Source organism: Danio aesculapii, chromosome 10 (assembly GCF_903798145.1).
Source record: "Danio aesculapii chromosome 10, fDanAes4.1, whole genome shotgun sequence".
Lineage (NCBI taxonomy): Eukaryota > Metazoa > Chordata > Actinopteri > Cypriniformes > Danionidae > Danio > Danio aesculapii.
Genome location: NC_079444.1, coordinates 41,769,721 through 41,791,145, shown reverse-complemented (window position 1 = coordinate 41,791,145; position 21,425 = coordinate 41,769,721). Strand labels below are relative to the sequence as shown.

General features: G+C 38.1%; 1 protein-coding gene across 2 annotated transcripts in view; it reads left to right on the top strand.

The window, feature by feature from the left end:
- Positions 1-21,425, top strand: part of LOC130235881 (lysine-specific demethylase 2B) — an 89,892-nt gene that overhangs the window by 24,155 nt on the left and 44,312 nt on the right. For both annotated transcript variants that reach the window (XM_056466402.1, XM_056466403.1), the window contains 6 exons: positions 169-262; positions 6,749-6,902; positions 9,632-9,747; positions 13,873-13,990; positions 14,274-14,626; positions 19,220-19,306. In XM_056466402.1, the coding sequence (XP_056322377.1) occupies positions 169-262; positions 6,749-6,902; positions 9,632-9,747; positions 13,873-13,990; positions 14,274-14,626; positions 19,220-19,306 (922 nt within the window). The remainder of the gene's footprint in view (positions 1-168; positions 263-6,748; positions 6,903-9,631; positions 9,748-13,872; positions 13,991-14,273; positions 14,627-19,219; positions 19,307-21,425) is intronic.

The following is a 21,425-nucleotide window of genomic DNA, read 5'->3' as shown; positions in this document are numbered from 1 at the left end:
TCATTATAAGGTTGGGAGTTGAACATTCCCATGGTGTAGTTACTCCCATCTCTTCTTTTTTTTTCTTGGTCAGGATTTCGAAAGATCATTAGGGATTTATCGCTCTTCTCTATTTATGCAGATGTTGCGAATCACGCTCGTACTTTCCCTGTTTCTGTCTGCTTATAGATACTGTCTGATGAGTGTGAAAGGCTGCTTCACTGACTTCCACATCGACTTCGGCGGCACGTCGGTTTGGTATCATGTCTTCAAAGGACAGAAGGTAAGCATTTGGAATTGGTAGTTTATTATTAGCCATAGTTTGGGGTTGGGTTTGTACTTTTCAATACTTTTTAATACCTTTGCAGCAATTCTGTACTTTATTTTTTCCCTGGCGAATGATCAAACGGACGGGAAAAAATCTCATTGGCTTGCACTGATTGAGTGACCGTGGCATATTTACCATTAACCGGCTAGCAACACTATAAGGGACTAACATTGGTGTGCTAACACCATGCCTGCTAATGGGTGGTGTTTTAAAGGGTTAACTCATTTTTTTAACAAAGGTATAAGTTGTAGATATATGCTAATATTTAGTCATTCAGTATATTGTGATTAACATGCACAATATTGATTAAATGGGCACTTCAAATTAATATGTACAATTATTTATTATTTAGTTTTATTATTTAAAGAGTTTTTTTTTTTAAGAATATTCAGATTGTATTAGCAGTGTTGTTCATAAAAGCGGGAAATGCTTGGAGGTTTTTGTTTTCTTAATGGTTCAAACAATATTTAAAGATATATTTTTATTCCAGCCAAACTAAAATAAATGAGATTCATCCTAAGAAAAATGTTGCAGGACATACTGTGAACATTTTCCTTGCTCTATTAAACATCATATTAAACAATATAAAAAATAAATAATAAAGAGGCGCTGTGGTGGCTCAGTGGTTAGCACTGTCGCCTCACACCAGAAAGGTCGCTGGTTCGAGTTTCAGCTGGGTCAGTTGGCATTTCTGTGTGGAGTTTGCATGTTCTCCCCGTGTTGGCGTGGGTTTCCTCCGGGTGCTCCAGTTTCCCCAACAGTCCAAACACATGCGCTATAGGGGAATTGATAAATTGTCCGTACTGTATGTGTGTGAATGAGTGTGTATTGATGTTTCCCAGTGCTGGGTTGCAGCTGGAAGGGCATCTTCTGTGTAAAACATATGCTGGATAAGTTGGAGGTTCATTCCGCTGTGGCAATCACTAATAAATAAAGGGACTAAGCCAAAGGAAAATGAATGAATGAATAAATAATAAAGAAGTTTGCCTTTAAGTGTATACCATTATATTTGACAGTCACACCAAACCATATCAGCCTCTCAGTCATTGATGGAATTAATAAAGAAAGCTAGTGATCAACTGGCAACTAGAAAATCTGTTTAATAAACTCTACATTGCTGATTTTTACTGGCATTTGGAGCTTGCTGAGGGTTAATTTGGCCCCTAATATCAACCATCTTAAATGCCTAGCAGCCAGACAACAAATTTAAAGGAATTTCTGGAAAATTATGGTATTTTAATAAGTTCTATAATCCAGATTGTAAAAGTCAGGGAATTTGTGTATTTCTTTTCACTCGTTCATTTTTTAAGGAAAAACTCACTTCATTTTGGAATATTATTTCTTGAAACACGACATTCTGTTTTGCTTGTCTAGAAAATTCTTCTTAATATGAGACTTTTTAGATATTTGGACTAGAAACAAGCCAAAAAATCATTTTTGCAGTGTGACTTTAGCATTGTAGCAGTGGGAACCCTGTAAACACCCCAGAAACTGCATAGCAACACCCTGATAACAGCCTTGTGCACCACCAGGCTTTATTCTCTTTTCCTGCTCTTTTAAACTGGTTTTGTGCGCTGCAGGATTGTGTTTGTCTGTATCTGTGATCAGGTGTCTGGAGGCCCTGTAAATGAATCTCTTCCCTGTTTGCATTGTTGCATCGCTGCTGGGGCCGCAGTGTCAGCAGGAATGATGCTTATGTGTGTGTGTGTGTGTTTGCTGGAGGGTATCAGATAATATCCGCTCTGAAAGGTCAAACAAGAGCGCTGGCATGTGCAAGAAAGATGAGCTTGACACATGTACTGTATGACTGAAGGAACTTCTAGGAACAGTTGTGGGAGTTTTTTTTCCTCTTATGTAATCCTCCTGTTTTCACCAGAGAGTTGAACCAATTTCATTTGCAAGAAAGAAGCGAGGTTATCAGCTTACTCCCTTTTTTAGACATACAGTGGGGTCCAAATATCTGAGATTGCTTGTTTAAAAGCTATTCTAGTGCATTCGTATTAATGAATATAACTTTATATTGCACAATTTTAGAAATCACTATTATTAGCAAAGATTAAAATGATGAAACGTGGATTTAAAACAAAATGTCAATTATAAAAATGTGCTTCGTTGGAGGAGAAATGGGAGATGGTTTGGTCTCCAGCCAATAAGCTTTCAGTTTGCAATCGGGCAAGAGACATTCAACTCAGGATCCTTCATAGAATTCATATCACACTGGAATTAAGACATAAATTCAATGCAACCCACTCACCTCTATTCCTTAAATGCAAATCAAATATAGGGGATTATATTCATTGCATATGGGACTGTCAGGTGATTCAGGCCTATTGGAGCAGAATCGTAGCCCAAATAAATAACATTTTTGGTCTGGACATAGATATGAACCCTCTGTCCCTTCTACTGGGTTTTCCTTGCAAACTAATTACGAACAAGCATGAACAACGACTCTTCTGCCTGTTAACTTTTGCTGCCAGGAAGAACATTTTGATGCCATGGATCAATGATAAGTTCCCTTCCGTAAAAGGATGACATTCAATAACTCAAGAGATTATTCCCCTGGAATACTTAACATGTCTTAGCCACTCCACAACTGATACGTTTATTCGCACTTGGACACCATATCTGGACAATATAAACCTTGCTTTATGTGACATTTTGAAACTCGGAATGACATAATGTCCGTATAGTCATTCATTCAGGTGTATTCTGTTTTCATCAAACTTCTCACTCGTCCTACCATATTGTAACACTCGTAACATAATAGCTTATAGCTCAGGCCATATGTATATTTTATGGCCCGTTTCCACTGATTGGTACGGTACGGTTCGGTTTGGTACGCTTTTATGGCCGTTTCCACTGTCAAAAAGTGTACCGAACCGAACCGTACCACTTTTTCGGCACCCTTTAGAAAGGGTACCAAAAGGCGGAGCCACACGCGCAGCTGAACGCTATTGGTTTACAGAGATACGTCATTCAATTACGCAACAAGCCAGAATGAAAACAAAAAACCCGCCATGTTTGAAATACACGCACAGCGAGAGATTACAGCGGAATTATAAAAACATATAATAACGAGCCATGGTCGATCTGGGCTCAAACAAACCTTGTCGTCATCTTGATGAACAGCCACAAAGCCAAGAAGAAGAGCAGATTTACCCTGTGCCCCGTAGTTTTTTACGAGCCAGTTTGAGGCACGAGTGGTTTCGCTTTCTTGCTAGCGCTCGCGCGCGTCTAACATTATATCTGAAATAACACACTTCTTGAGCTGATGATAATAACGTGCGCTTGATTATTGACGTGCTTTTGAAACCCGATCCTGTCAGACACTGACAAACGCGAGAGTGAAGCGTGAAGAAACAAAGGAGAAGCCGGAAAAAAAGGAGCACATTATTATTCAGCAAACATGAACAAAATGCCATGTATAACTAACTTATTATCTTCACATTGTGGACTAATATGAACTCAGAATGATGGAATTACTGTCTAACAGAGGCTACGTGTGCTGCTGAAGATTACAGACACAGATGAGAGGTTTACACTGACTGTAGGCTATATTTTGTGTTGTTTTGAACCTAAATACTGACGAAATGTCTGCTGTGTGTAGTTCTTCTGTAGTTGGTAACATATCGGAGACTGTAAGGGGCTGTATGTGTTTATATATGTTCATTTATTTAGTTATTTAATGTAATTACAGACGTTACAGTAGGCTGTTTCGCACTGTCCTTGATCTGCAGTTAATCAACTCATGTTCATTGAAAAGTTAGTAATAAACATTTCTACACAAGTGTTTATGTGTATGAAGCATCTGTTTTGTGAGAAGAGCTTCTCATATGATATGTAAGTGACCTGTACAGCTTTACTGTAGACATTTCCTCGAGCGAGAATGACGTCGACTGAAACTTTCTGTCATACACCACACCCACCAAAAGAGTACCCTTGTTAGTGGAAACGCAAGCCTGATAAAGGTGACCCGTACCAAACCGTACCGTACCGTAACGTACCAGTCAGTGGAAACGAGCCATTAGTATATGCAGTTACGTTTTGTGTCAGGCATTTTATGTTGTGTTTGTATTTTTGTTTTGTGTATGTCTAAAAGGAAAAAAAACACAAATAAAAACATGTTCGAAAAAAAAAGTGCTTCGAAATGTGGGTCACCCTTTACAATGAGCTTTCATTAGTTAATATTAGTTTATGTATTTACTAACATGAACTAATTCTGAACAGTACTTGCACCGCATTTGTTAATCACAGTTCAACATTTAATACTGTATCATTCATTCATTCCTTGTCCTTCAGCTTAGTCCCTTTATTCATAAGGGGTTTCCACAGCGGAATGAACCGCCAACTTATCCAGCATGTGTTTTACACAGCAGATGCTCTTGCGGCTGCAACCCGGTACTGGGAAACACCCATACACTCTTCCATTTACACTCACACTCATATAATACGGCCAATTTACTTAATCTAATTCCCCTATAGCGCATGTGTTTGGACTGTGATGGAAACCGGAGCACTCGGAGGAAACCCACAGCAACACTGGGAGAGCATGCAAACTCTACACAGAAATGCCAACTGACCCAGCTGGGACTCAACCAGCGACTTTCTTGCTGTAAAGTGACAGTGCTAACCATTAAGCCACTGTGTCGCCCCTACTATCGTATTACTAACATTTAAATTCATGCTTGTGAACATGAGGTAATGCACTGTGAGTTAACATGAGCTAACAAAGTTATTATCATTAACATTAACAAAGATGTGTAAATACTGTAATTAATGTATTGTTCATAATAGTAAATACATAAACTAATACAACCTTATTGTACAGCGTTAATTTGATTTTTACGTCTGCTTATTAGCAAAAAGGTTTTAGGCATTTTGTATTTTAGATTTTGGCGGTTCATCCCACTGTGGTAACCCCTAAGATATTGTGGATATTCTAAGCTGAAGTTTAGTGAGTGAGAGAGTAGATGAATACAGAATATTTATATAACCATAATGCAGCATGTTGAACATTTCAAAGTTTTCGTAGATTAAAACTAGACTCAAATGCTTAAATATTAACACGAGACTAAAGTAAAACAGACAAGTTTGACTGTTATTGATTATAATAAAAAGAAATGTTCATGACAAGATTAACACCAAAATTGGAGTTGACTTTGTCTGTTTATTAAATAAGGTTTTAGACGTTTTGTATTTTAGAGTTTATTATTGGCAACCATTTAAATGGAAAACTCAAAATTGCGCATAATTTTCTATTTTATTATGTTTTATTTGGTTTCAAGTTTCCAAAATGTTTTAAATGTAAACGATTTTTTGGTGGTCAAATCATTTTTTAAATCTGGTTTAAAAATGATTATTTTTTTGTTTATATATTATATATATTATATATATATATATTTATATAATATATATTATATTATGTATATAATATATATATATTATTAATTATAATTAAAACTTCTTTATATTTAAAAATGAAAACAAAAATAATTTTAAACTTTTAAAAACTTGGATAAATTCCAAGTTTAAATGTAAGTAATTTACTTCAGTGTCAAATCAAAATCCCAAAATGTTCCATTATGAAATATAACAGTGACTACGTTCACATGGACATCAGTAATGAAAATATTTTCATTGAATAACATAACATATCTGAATAAGACAATAATACGATTAAGGTGTTTACATGAGCTGCTTTCTGAATGTTTCTTTCATGATCCCGTTTTACATTTTATAGCACATAATCCGATTAACATCATTGCGTCACTACGCTATCCACATTTCCTCATGTAATTTCAGGTGTTTCATTTTTAATTTGTCAACTTTAACTGCAGTTTGGCACTTTCACTTTCATTCAGGAACATTTCATGCATGCCCCTGTGATAAACAAGATGTGAGTAGTAACTGCTGGAAGAGTGTTGTTGCAGTTAATGGAATTTGATACCGCACGCCATATGGGGAAAAAAACCTCAGCATTTCACGATGGAGGTGTCTGTGGTCCCTCACTGACTGAGAATAGTGTCAAACAGCCGTGTGTGTGTATAGATCCTGTCAGAAAATGCGGTAAAAATTGTACACGATGCTAACAGTTTGATTAAGATGTTTACATGTCTGCACTGCACTTCAATAATGCCACTAAAATCAACATACTCCACATGTCTTAACTGGGTTTCAGTTATATGGATTATAACTCATTCGGATTAAATTAATCAAAAATCGCTGTTCACATGGTCGACTCTTAATCAGAGTATTGTCTTAATCGTATTAAAATTAGATTATTGGTGTCCATGTAAATGTACTGAATGAATCAAATTTGTGCATCACACTGTATATCCAGTAGTGCATAAATAAGATACAATTAGCACATAAGCAATAACCATATGTACTCATATCCCAGTTTATAATGGCACCTGTTTCTCTGTGTCTGCTGTTCTGCAGGTCTTCTGGCTGATTCCTCCAAACGCACACAATCTGTCTCTGTATGAGGACTGGGTTTTATCGGGCAAACAGAGTGACGTCTTTCTGGGTGACCGAGCAGACGGATGTCAGAGAGTCGAGCTGAAGCAGGGATACACCTTCTTTATCCCGTCAGGTGAGCTGTGCACCTATAACACAAAACAGTCCTGTACATTAGTGCTGCGCGGTTATGACAGTAACCATAATTGGCAATTATTCCATTGAAATTGTAATTATATTAATTACGATTATTATAATGAATATTTATTGATGTATTAATCAGCTTTATGCTATTGTTTGAAGCAATCGCATGCCATAATGTTATATAAAACACATACACAGTATTGTGCAAAAGCCTACAGTTTTATTTGTTGTTTTAGTGAGGGTATAATGACATTATATATTGCTTCTCATTCTCTTTATTAAAATACAACCAGAAAATACATGTTCTAGTTGGATTTTTTGGGGGTCTAATTATTTAAGACGGATGAAAGAAAGAGTTTGAGAAAGATTGAAGAATGACTGGAGTTTCTGTCTTGGTTTGATCTGCGTTTCTGCCAGAGCTTTTGTCAATATTGCCTGAATTGATGAGGATGTGAATGCTCATTTGTCAGATTCGTCAGCTGATTCCTACTAGAAAACACCTCATTATAATATTTTTATTTGTCAGCATGTTAATGATCTCAAACACGCTGTTAAAGTAATGAAATCATGTTTGGAGAGAAAAACAGCTGATGAAACAAAGGCAGTCACGAAATGGCCTCCACAGAGTCCAGACCTGAATATTATAAGGCAATATTATAGGCAGAATCAGATTCACCTGGAGAGAAAAAGAAAGCTAGAACATGCTAAATCTAACGAAGAGCTTGATATTAAATAGCACATCATTTCAGAAAAGAGTCAACAAAAATGTTCAAGCTGGGTGCTGAAGGGGTCACGCTAAACCAGGCATGGGCAAACTTGATCCTCGAGGGCCGGTGTCCCTGCAGAGTTTTGCTCCAACACTAATCAAACACACCTGAACACCCTAATTAGTGTCTTTAAGATCACTAGAAAGCTACAAGCAGGTGTGTTTGATTAGGGTTGGAGCAAAACTATGCAGGGACACCGGCCCTCCAGGATCGAGTTTGCCCATCCCTGCGCTAAACCCAGACTTTTGATGTTAGTATTTTGATTTCAAAAGTAATTTTGTTCTGAATATTGTGTATATATCCCGTATTTGTTTATTAAAGGCACAGTTCACCCAAAAATAATGACCCGCACTTTGTCCATACCTTTTAGATAGATGAATTTGTGCAAAATACTTATCCTCCAACAGACTTAACTTGCAGTACTGGATATTTTTTTAATTGCTTTTCTTCATTGCCAAAAATCGGTTTAGTTCCCTGAAATAAAAATCGAATAGTTCTAAGGTACAACCGAAGCAAGACTTCATTTACATGTCGTTACATTCACTGTTTCAGAATGATGAGGCACTTCACAAATCTCCACCGCATGTTCTCTTCACTTCATTATTAAGTTACAATTTACTTTTGTTTGAACACTGATAGATGCATACACTGCACGCTTCAGGTACCATGTGGGTTCGCAATGTCAAAAAACAGGTGTTGCGTTGGCAGGTGTGTTTGTCTGTGTCTGTCTCTCTCTCTCTCCCTCTCTTTCCACCTGCAGACCCCGCCCTAGCTACGCAGGTGACATGCCCTGGGATTGGAGGAGGTTACTCAGGGCGTCCTTTAAAAAGGGAACAACGGGCGTGGGGGGGGAGAGCGAGTTTTGTTGGCGTGTTGTTTGAGATTGTTGTGATGAAGTTATTCCTGTTGCTGAGTTGTTTTCGTTAATTGTGTTTCCCGTGTTCTACTTTGTGTTGTATACCCCAGTGTTTCCCAACCCTGTTCCTGGAGGCACACCGACAGTTCATGTTTTGGATGTCTCCCTCATCTGACCCCTTAACTTCAGGTTTTGGAGTCTCATCTAATGTACTGATTAGTTGTTTCAGGTGTGTTTGATAAGGGAGAGGTTGAAAATGTGTACTGTTGGTGTGCCTTCAGGAACAGGGTTGGGAAACTCTGCATTAGGAGAGACTCCAAAACCTGAAGTTAATGGGTTAGATGAGGGAGACATCCAAAACATGAACTGTTGGTGTGCCTCCAGGAACAGGGTTGGGAAACACTGGTATACCCATCCGTGTTCCCCCTTCCTATTATTTTGTTTTGGTTTGTGTGTTTGTTGATTGTTAATATTGTAAATATATACGCGGTAAGAGGCAGTAGGGGGGGTTGGACGCCACTTTTTTTTTTGTAAATATTTTCACCTGTTTTTGTTCTTAGTTAGGGAGATAAGTGTAGATTTAGTATGTTTATTTCTGTTATTTTATTAGGTGTAGTAAGTTTCATTTGAGTGTTTAGTTATTATTTTTCTGTGGGCTCACCCCGAGGTAGTTGGCTTTACGTTTTTCTTGGTGATAAAAAAAGAAAAAAGACCAATAATAATGACGGCGTAAATGGCTGGAGATACCACACCGAGTTTACGAAGAGGGACTCTGTTTTTTCCAATGCTACAGCTTGTCTTCATGGTGGTGTTTGTGCAATTGAATGAGTTCAATGCTCAGCAGAAATGCCACTTATTTACACGTTACTTCCACTTTTGCTGTCATGTGAAAACGAAACATTCATGCGTCCCTAACTTTAGCGCTGACTCAATTTGCAATAAATCCTTTACATTCATAAAATACATTCATAAAACACTTCAATGAATACTTTCCAAAAATCAGATGTGAAATTTACTTCCAGAGCCAATGCTGCAAGAATACATAAATAAATCTATAAAATAAAACTTGTTTTTGCTTTCTCGTATGTATTTCTTTAGGCTGGATTCATGCCGTCTACACTCCAGAGGACACCCTGGTGTTTGGCGGGAATATTCTCCACAGTTTTAACATTCCCATGCAGCTCACTGTCTACGAAATTGAGAACCGAACAAAGGTAAAGCATTTATTTTAATTCAGCTTGAAATGAAAGTTGCAATAGTAATTGTTTCCCTTATTGTGATGTATATCAGAGTGGTAATGTTTAACTTCTCGTTCAAGAATGATTTCATTTCTGTTTTTAAATGGCCTGTCCACACATGGTTTCTTCATGGCAATCTACTGCACTGCAAAAATGTTTTTTGTTGTGTTTCTAGTCCAAAAATCTATAAATACTTAAATCAAGAAACATTTTCTAGATGAGCAAAAAATATGGTCTGCTTTGTAGAAATAATAAGTCAAAATTAAGTGACCTTTTACCTAAAGGTGCAGTATGTACTGTAAGTTTGACACCCAGTGGTTGTAGTAGGTACTGCACTCCTTGTTCAAAACACACACAAGTGCAGGTTGCCAGATTGACGACACTAACAGTAGTGTGCTAGACTATCAAGCCTAAAGGCTGATTCAAACCATCTTCTAAATAAAAGCAATGGCATGCGATAGAAGGAATATTTTCCCTATTAAAAGATGTTTTTGAGTTGAAATATTAGAAAGAGCTTCTGTTTCTGACAGATGAACAACAGAAAACTGACAATGATCAGCTCAGGTACACCTCATGTGCTTTATTCAGTGTTAAATGCTAATAATGTAAGTATGAATGTCATTTTACGTGACATTTATCGCCATATACTGAAAGCAGCAGCAGATAGTTCAGCTCAGATCTGGAAAATAAAATAAACCTTTTGAAATTGAACTCTAGAACTGTGACTCAAAACCAACACATATCAGTGATTCAGCATCTACATTTAATAAAGTTAAAGAGGTTTAATATGTATTGATTAGATTATAAACCTTATCGTTTCGTTGGAGTGCAGTGAGTGCACTATTCTGAGCTTCTGAATAGCTGTATTTACATTTCTGTCATGCTTCGTCTGGTGCAAATAGCCAAATTGCTTATCACTGCAAATCTCCTCATGTAGCGTGTTGTTAGGACACGGGGTTACAGTGTAACCTGCTCACCTAATGTTTACGTTCATAATATTTATATTATTTGCTAATTAATATCCACCTTATGTGGAACTCTGAATCTGCTTCTCATTTCGAAGTCTGCTACCGTCCACTGGAGATCGCATCTCGGTCACAGATGCATACTTTGAGAGCCTTTATGACTGAATGAATGAAATATGCTGTTTCCACCAAGGCAACCCGGGGTGCTGAAATATAATTGGCTAAACTGGCATTAGGTGGGTTAAAAAAGAACCAAAACAAAGACAGCCGTTCCAGCACGTAACAGACATTTTCAAAGCAGAATATCTGACTTCAGCATTGTTTTTCAGATAAACAAGTATGTAAACTTGGCATGTTTCTGAAATATCTGCAAACATATTATAGTATTTTCATGCTTAGGAAGAGTCAAAAACGTAGATACAGCACCTTTAAAACGAGCTAAATAATCTGCCAATGGGGTAAGTAAAATAATTTTATTTCAAAGCAAAAACAAGTTTAATTAGCTTACCCCATTGGTAGATTATTTAGCTTGTTTTAAGGAAAAACTCACTTAATTTTGACTCATTATTTCTGTAAACAAGACAATATTTTTTGCCTGTCTATAAAATGCTTCTTGATTTAAGAATTTTTAGATATTTGGATTCAATCAAAAGCTTTAAGTACACTGTAAAACCCAATAAGTTAAGGTAACTCAAACCATTTGAGGAAACTGATCGCAACAAACCATTTAAGTTCAGAAACTAATCATAATGAGTGCTGTTAACTTAATCCATTTGAGTAAATGAAGCAATTTGAGCACAGTAAAACCCAATAAATGAAGAGAACTCAAACCAACTGAGTACTGTAAAACCCAATAAGTTAAGGCAACTCAAACCGTTTGAGGAAACCGATTGCTACAAACCATTTGAGTTAAACTAATCTATATGAGTACTGTGAACTTACTCCATTTAAGTTAAAGTAATGAGGTATTTAATTAACTCATTACCTTCAACACGGAGTTCAAAACTCTTTTCAAATGAGCAGAATTAACTTTCACTATATTTTGAGTTAACTACACTCATTTCATTTGATAAAGTTGACTGTTGGCTTTTACAATGTAAGAGAAGCATTTTTTGTTGTGTGGTAATTTACCATATAAGTCTGTATGAGTGAAAGGAGACAATAAGTCTTTCACTTTGGAACATTTACATGCACACCGACATTTAAATTAATGCAGACTTTTTATATTCAGACTAATAATGCTGAATTGTACACTATAATACAAATACAAAATAATACAGGCAGCTTAATTTCAGACCTCAATCCTCTTGCTTCTGATTGGCTTGATCACTTACAGTAACAAGGCATTTTTAGCATTCTGAATGGACAAACCAGTTGTGTTTCTCCGTTTCTGCCAGCAGGATCTCTCCAGGACACTTTGATGCAGGGTTTAGAGCTATTTTTATATTCGCTAGACAGAGCAGGCAGAGAAGAAGACAGATCGTAGCTCTGGCGCTGTTGTTTCAGCCGCTGCATTATTGCAGAGCTCTAAATTTAGCGCTGGCTGAAGGAGGTTTGAGGGAATGAGAGCGCGAGCCTTCATAACTCTGAGAATGTGAGTGTTCCTCCTTGGAGACGAGCAGGAATGGAAAGAGATCTGCATGAGAAGCATCTTATCCATGCCGTCGTTTTTACTGGTACTGCGAGAGCCATGTATTAAGAGGCAAATGACATTATTTATAAGCGGTGCAAGACTTCTCACAGTTTGCTTTTTGGTTTTAGGTCACGTTTTTGGTACAGCTCTGTATATGATGATGTTCATTAAAAAGCACTGTCAAATTAAAGTAACTCTACAAGTAAAATAAAATACAGAATGAATACAATATATCAAAGGTGACACTAAAATACACAGTGCTTGTTTCAGCGCATGGACATACAATTTAACATACACACCACTTCAAAGAGTAATTAACCATCAAGTTATTTTAGCCCTGTTTACACAAACCACGATAACTAACATTATAATGCTAAAGATTTTTTGTAAAATCCTTTCTAAATATAAAAGAATAGCAATTTCACAGCATAATTGAAAATAAATGATAATTGTATGATTCTAGAAGAATTGAAAATCAACCAAGAACAATAAATAACATTCTACCCAGTTGTTTGTTTCATTAACAAAAATTTAACCTTACACACTATCTGACAAAAGTCTTGTCATCGATCCCAGTTGTCAGAGCAACAAATAATATCTTGACTTCAAGTTGATCATTTGTAAAAGTGGCAGAAGGTGGATTTTTCTGATGAATCATCTGTTGAACTGCATCCCAATCATCACAAATACTGCATGGACCAAAGATTCTCACAGAAATCAGTCAAGTTTGGTGAAGGAAAAATCATGGTTTGGGGTTACATTCAGTATGGGGGCGTGCGAGAGATCTGCAGAGTGGACGGCAACATCAACAGCCTGAGGTATCAAGACATTTGTTCTGCCCTTTACATTACAAACCACAGGAGAGGGCAAATTCTTCAGCAGGATAGCGCTCCTTCTCATACTTCAGCCTCCACATCAACGTTTCTGAAAGCAAAGAAGGTCAAGCTGCTCCAAGATTGGCCAGCCCAGTCACCTGACATGACCATTATTGAGCATGTCGGAGGTAAGATGGAGGAGGCATTGAAGAGGAATCCAAAGAATCTTGATGAACTCTGGGAGTCCTGCAAGAACGCTTTCTTTGCCATTCCAGATGACTTTATTAATCAGTGATTTGAGTCATTGCAGAGATGTATGGATGCTGTCCTCCAAGCTCATGATGGAGTCAGACACAATATTCATTCTGTTTCCACTGCAGCATGACCACATATTCTATACTGGACATTATTGAAGGTTCAGTCACAAGACTTTTGTCTAAGCAAAGTCAGACCTTACTGTCCTAATGAAATCATTCAAAATCAAGGCATGATCATATTTTATTGTGGTCACATAAGCGTAATCTAGAGGCCTTTGCCTTTCATCTCACTTCTGATACCAAATGATCAACTAGAAGTCAATTTATTATTTACTGTTCCTAAAACTTGGATAAGCGACAACACTTTTGTCAGGTAGTGTAGTACTCCATATGTTATAGTAGTGTATTAATATGTTGTATATTGATTTCAGGTGCACTCCAAATTCCGCTACCCGTTCTTCTATGAGATGTGCTGGTATGTGCTGGAGAGATACGTCAGCTGCTTGACCAAACGTTCCCATCTCAGCCTCGAGTTTCGCAATCACACTGGTGAGTCGACTATACTAGATAGAATTGAGCTGAAAAAATGAGACCAAATGTCTGTGTAGATGCATGTAAATGTAGCAGCTGGGAGAGGGAAGACATATAAATAGAGTTGGCCAAGTTTATCCCAAAATGTAATGCACTATATATTACTAGTTTTTACTAGTTCTAGGGCTTGACATTAACACCCGCCAAATGACTACATTGTAATATGAATATTTTTGTAATATATTATAATAAACTTCAATAATCTTCAAAGTAACTCCTGTTTTTATTTGATCCTAATTAGCTGAACCAAAACCAGTGACCGAGAGTCTCATGTCTGCTCCTCGGTTGGACATGGAGGAGGACTCATGTGGGACAGAAGGGACGATTTTGTCCTCTTTTTCCATCCCGCCCTGTCAGACATTTAAACCCTCGGCCAATGATTCAGAAGACAGCTCCAAATCCCTTCCTTCAGAGTGTCCCAAAACGCCATCCGGCTCCCCGGGAATGGAGCACTCGGGAAAATGGAGCCACCTGACAGAGTTTGAGCTGAACGGACTCAAGGCTTTGGTGGAGAAACTCGAATCGCTTCCGGAAAATAAGAAATGCGTCCCCGAGGGCATCGAGGATCCACAAGCACTGCTGGATGACGTCAAGGTCACTTTATACTACACACAGTTGAAGTCAGAATTATTAGCCTCCCTGTATTTTTTTTCCACAATTTCTCTTTGTCGGAGAGAAGATTTTTCTAAACATAATAGTTTTAATAACTCATCTCTAATAACTGATTTCTTTTAACTTTGCCATGATAACAGTAAATAATATTTAACTAGATATTTTTCAAGATTCTAGTATTCGGCTTAAATTGACATTTAAAGGCTTAACTAGGTTAATTAGGCAATTTAGGGTAATTAGGCAAGTCATTGTATAATGATGGTTTGTCTATAGACAATCAAAACAAATATTGCTTAATGGGCACATAGTTTACCTCTTTTTTATGATTTAATATTAATATTATGGTTCTTCTGAGTGTGCCAGTTTAGGTTCAGTTCAAAACACAATTCAGATTTTTTTATTATAATGTGTTCAAAAGTGTCATGTTGGGGGCGTGTCCACAGTTCGCTGATTTAGGGGTGTCTTGCTTCACATGTAGATTAGTTTCGGCTTCCCGCCAAACGTAACAAGGGGGCGGGGCCATGAGCTCACCCGCTCTGTGTTTGCAACAGAGTCTGACAGGCAGACGGAGAAAAAGCTGGAGAGAGAGGATCACCATTCAGTCGTACATGTACGACTCTGACACAGACCAAGCAGAGAGTACAAAATCATTTGTGTCTTTGTACAGTTTTACAGCCAACTGTGTGCTAGTTTCAAGTGCCGAGCTTGTACACCGAGACTAATAACCACGCACACTGAATTAACTTTGACTGAGGCACCGGATGCGCCGCTCGAAGCAGCGACACGGCACACCAGACACTCTCTGTGGCGCGGGAGAAACATCAAGTGTCCCGAATTGTTGCGCCACGCATTTTTGAATTCTAAACATAGGTTTCTGCAGCGGTCCGCAGCGACCAGCCGTCGACTTGAGTGTACCCTGATAGAAACCTATGTTTAGAATTCTAAAACGCATGCTAGTTAAGATCACAGGGAGCTTCTGGGATGGCGAGAAATGCAAACGGCTGAAGTATAAGGTAGACTCAATGAGAAGTACACATGTTTGCAAACCTACCTAAAGATACAACCAATAATTCCGATTAGAGCGATAATGTGGAGAATATTGATCTTGTGTTGAGCCCAATGAGCCTTGCATCTAAAAATAGAGCTAGTGTGTTCCTTTAGTGATATCGCTTCGACTCACGCTGAAAATGGCGGACGTGAATTAACAAACTGAGGATATGATGACGCGCCTGTCAATCAATATTGGTGGGCGGGGGGGCCGCTCTCCTACGTAAAGTTGCGGTCGATTTGAAAACAGCTCCAATTGGTCCACCGTTTTTATGTTGTTAAATTGAAAAAAAAGCACTGGGTGTGTTTATATCACCCCAATATGACAGTCTATACACCATACATGCACATATGTCTGTCCAAACAGCTTGAAAAGTAGATTTTTTACCATAGGTGCCCTTTAAAGGGGCTAATAATATTGACCTTAAAATGATGTTTAAAAAATGTAAAACTGCTTTTATTCTCGCTGAAATAAAACAAATAAGACTTTCTCCAGAAGAAAAAATATTATAGGAAATACTGTGAAAAGTTCCTGAATCTGTTAAACATTATTTGGGAAATATTTGAAAAAGCAGGGCTAATAATTCTGGCTTCAGCTGTATATTTTCTACTGTTTTGTTTTGCTCAGTGTCTTGAATTTATATCATCATTATTATTATTGTTTTGAATTTAGCTTTTTGCCTTTGATCATAAGTAATATTGGTAATGCTTTGTTTTAATTAACCATTCACACTATTTACTATTGGCTAATTCCCTGACTATTATTATGATATTCACTGTTTATTAGTGCTTATAAAGTCAGAGAAACGCTATAAAGTCTTAAACTGGCAGATCTAGTGCACCGATAGACACTGTAAATAGTCACGAGTCTCTTTTCTTGTAAAATAACTCTTTGTATCTATATAAAGCCTAAAAGTAAACTCAAATTAGATGCATAGTTTGACCTTCAGTAACCTTTGAAATAGCTAATCTTAGGATTCTGTACATCAGAATACACTAAATATCCCTCAAAACACTGAAAACCTGATTCAGTCATTAATTTTCCTTCAGTTTAGTACCTTATTTATCAGAGGTCGCCACAGCAGAACGAACCGCCAACTATTCCAGCACATGCCCTTCTGGCCGCAACCCAGCACTGGGAAACATCCATACACTCTCACATTCACACACACACTCATACAATACAGCCTAATTAGTTCATCCAGTTCCCCTATAGCGCATGTGTTTGCACTGTGGGGGAAACCGGACCACCCCAACATGGGGAGAACATGCGAACTCCACACAGAAATGCCAACTGATCCAGCCGGGGCTCGAACCAGCGACCTTTCTGCTCTGAGGCGACCATGCTAACCACTGAGCCACCATTAAATACATACATAACTACAGCTGGAGTTGCCCTGTAACTTACTGTGGCTACACCAAGTCCATATTTGCTGCTTCTAAAAGCATGCAGAAGATTTTAAAACCAAAAAAAAAATCTCCTATATGACAAATGCAGAAAGTAAGTCCTTGCACATCAAGAGGACGAGCGGCATCGGGATTGGTTTTTATGGTGTATTGCAGCATCAGCAATAATCTGACCTCATCAGGGGATTTTTGGTTGAAGTGCATTTCTTGGAACTGGCCTTTTTATAAATATAGTTTTAGTTTTGATTTCTCTTTTTAAATAAGATTTGTTCACTTCCAGAACAAAAAAGTATTATATTCAAGAAAAAAAATTAGGAATATTCTAAATTTAGTGGACTAAACTTACAAAATGCAGCTTCAAATAATCATTTACCTATTAAAATGTTTGATCATTTTCATAAAAAAAATTTATACAATTTTTTTTTTTTAAATAAGAATTTTATAATATACACTCACCGGCCACTTTATTAGGTACACCTGTCCAACTGCTAGTTAACACACATTTATAATCAGCCAATCACATGGCTGCAGCTCAATGCATTTAGGCATGTAGACATGGTTAAGACGATCTGCTGCAGCTCAAACCGAGCATCAGAATGAGGAAGAAAGGGGATTTAAGTGACTTTGAACATGGCTGGTCTGAGTATTTCAGAAACCGCTAATCTACTGGGATTTTCACGCACAACCATCTCTAGGGTTTATAGAGAATGGTCTAAAAAAGAGAAAATATCCAGTGAGCGGCAGTTCTGTGGGCGCAAATGCCTTGTTGATGCCAGAGGTCAGAGGAGAATGGCCAGACTGGTTCCAGCTGATAGAAAGACAACAGTAACTCAAATAACCACTCGTTACAACAGAGGTCTGCAGAAGAGCATCTCTGAACACACAACATGTCCAGCCTTGAGTTGGATGGGCTACAGCAGCAGAAGACCACTCTGGGTGCCACTCCTGTCAGCTAAGAACAGGAAACTGAGGCTACAATTCACACAGGCTCACCAAAACTGGACAATAGAAGATTGGAGAAACGTTGCCTGAGTCTGATGAGTCTCGATTTCTGCTCCCACATTCGGATGGTCAGGTCAGAATTAGGCAGCAACAACATGAAAACATAGATCTATCCTGCCTTGTATCAACGGTTCAGGCTGGTGGTGGTGGTGTAATGGTGTGGGGGATATTTTCTTGGCACACTTTGGGTCCATTAGTACCAATTGAGCATCGAGTCAACGCCACAGCCGACCTGAGTATTGCTGCTGACCATGTCCATCCCTTTATGACCCCAGTGTACTCATCTTCTGATGGCTACTTCCAGCAGGATAATGCACCATGTCATAAAGCGTGAATCATCTCAGACTGGTTTCTTGAACATGACACTGAGTTGACTGTACTCAAATGGCCTCCACAGTCTCCAGAGCTCAATCCAATAGAGCGCCTGTGGGATGTGGTGGAATGGGAGACTCGCATCATGGATGTGCAGCCGTCAAATCTGCAGCAATGCTAATATGTCAATATGGAGCAACATCTCTGAGGAATATTTCCAGTACCTTGTTGAATCTATAACATGAAGGATTAAAGCAGTTCTGAAGGCAAAAAGGGGTCCAACCCGGTACTAGTAAGGTGTACCTAATAAAGTGGCCAGTTAGTGTATATTTATATTATTTTTTAACTACTCAATCTCTTGTCAAACTCCCTGTGGTATTCTGCCAAGATAAACGTTTGTGACCATAAAAGTTGTATAAAAATGTAAATACTACATAAAATATTATGTAAATATTATGTTAAACATTAAAGTAAAAATCCTAATAAAAATAATACTGATTATTATATTCATGCTGATCAAAATAAACATAACTTGGGACCAGGTTACATTACAACATCCATCCCAAAGCTTTATTTTAAATTCCCATTCACACCAAGGATCATCACTGACATTATTACCTCAGTGTGATGCGACATAATGCATTACATAATCATGTTATGTCACGCCTAGTGTGTCAAGATCCTTAAACTTACAGTTTAAAACCATATAACGTATAATACATGACCTATCAGACGAGTTAATTCTTTCATGTCTTAACTTTTGTTTCTAGACTTTGTTTTTAATTGTGTCTTTTGCTTTTTGAGCAGGTTGTCCTGAAGGAACATGCAGATGACAACCCCAAGCTGGCCATCAGTGGTTCCCCAATCGTATGCTGGCCAAAGAAGACATTCAAGGTACAAAAAGTAGAGCGATTCGAAACTTGAGAATGTAGCTGAGCAAGATTCTTCATGCTATTCGTCTCATAAGCTCCTTAGAATGTTTTGCATTATGCAATATTAGTGTTTTAGTATACAGCTAAAGTCAAAATGATTAGCCCTGCTTTTTCAAATATTTCTCAAATGATGTTAAACAGAGCAATGAGTTTCTCACAGTATGTCTAATAATATTCTTTCTTCTAGAGAAAGGTTATTTGTTTTATTTCAGATAGAATGAAAGCAGTTTTTAATTTTTTAAAAAACAATTTAAGGTCAATATTATTAACCCTTTTAAGCTATTTTGTTTTGATTGTCTGTAGAACAAACCACTATTATGCAATGACTTGACTAATTACTCTAACTTGCCTAATTAACCTAGTTAAGCCTTTAAATGTCACTTTAAGCTAAATACTAGCTAGGGATGCAGCGATTAACGGGTTTCACCATTAACTGTGCTTTAATTCATCACAGTTAATTAATCGTTAAGGCTTTTCAACACCGCATTTCTGCACGGAGCAAAACTGCAGCAACTAAACAAAGTTATGCCATCTGTGTGCTGTTTTAAAGTTTCAACCTTGTACACAGAGGCTAATACCCATGCACACTGGATTAACTATGGCTGAGGCTATTAACTAAGGGCCATTCACATATTGCGTCGTTTGCGTGCTCAAATTCGCTATTTCCAATGGAGATGCGCAGCTTGCGTGCACATTTTGGGATCATACCTGCCAACATTTGTCTTCGAAATTCCTGGAGACCAGGAGGGTGCGGAGTTTGGAGGGGGTGTCAGTGTGTACTTGTCTGAATAACACAGCAGAGAACCAGGTTAGTAACTGTACTGTGGTGTTAATAAGGGTGCTTTCACACTTACACTTTTGGTCAGCACTCAGGTTCGTTTGACGTCAAAGTACAGTACGTTTAGCTAGTGTGAATGCTGTCTTCTGATCTCGGGTGCAGACTCGTGAACCGTACCCGAATCCGCCTGAAAGAGGTCGTCTGGGGTACGTTTCGTGCGAACTCTGGTACAGTTAATTTCTGATATGAATGCAATCACACCAAATAACAGAAGTGAAGCGCCACCTGTACAACAAACTTTAGTTTTCATATCGTTCATTCGCCTGTGTATCACTTACCTTGGTGACAAGCGGGACTGACCCAGTGCAAACAGTGATAACGTCTGCTTGGTTCCACCAAAAGCAACTTCTGCAGACATCGCGCGATGTTCTTGTTTTTTTATGCGGCAGATAGACGCAAGTGGCTCTCTGTATTTTGATTTTGGTAACAAAACCAAAAGATTCAGTGAAAGCAGAATGACCGTGATATGCATACGTCTCCATTTTGGCGATTTGCTTTCGTGGCCGTCAGCTAGCAACAGCTGTACACAAAATTAAAGCTGGGGGTAGGCATTTTATTAATGTCTACCCCCACCCCAACCCTAAACCCAACCGTCACAGTAACGTAAAAACAGTAGGTGTACCAAGTATTTTTAATGCTATCTATTAAATTACCCAATAAATTAAATTTTTTAACGCCTACGCCTACCCCCACCCCAACCCTAAACCCAACCGTCACAGTACTGTAAAAATATTAATTATTTTTATACAGCATCATTTAAAAAATAAATAAATAAAAATGCTGCTATATTGATGTACATATTGCACTTCCGGCCGGCCGAGTATCCGATCTAGACTTTGCCGAGAAGGTGGCAAAGGGGGACAATCGAACTTGGATTCAGTCCAAGCAATTGAACCAAATGTGAAAGCACCCTAACTGCACTATGGACTGGGTTTCAGCCGGGTCGATGTGAAATTACGAGAGTTTTCCGGGAGAAATAACAAAACGGGAGGGTGGCGGGAGATGGAACTGAAATATGGGAGACTCCTGGGAAAAATGGGAGTGTTGGCAGGTATGATTGGGATTGAAGCACACGCTGCCCATGAGCAGCGCAATGCGTTTACGCTATCCAGCCACACATAGTTGAAAGAATTCCGCGAGCGCACCGAGAGTCACGTGACTGACTGATCTGGACAGATCAGCTTTATACTTTGTATGAATACACATTTCTACTCCAAAGTGAAAAAAAAAAACAAAATGAAAA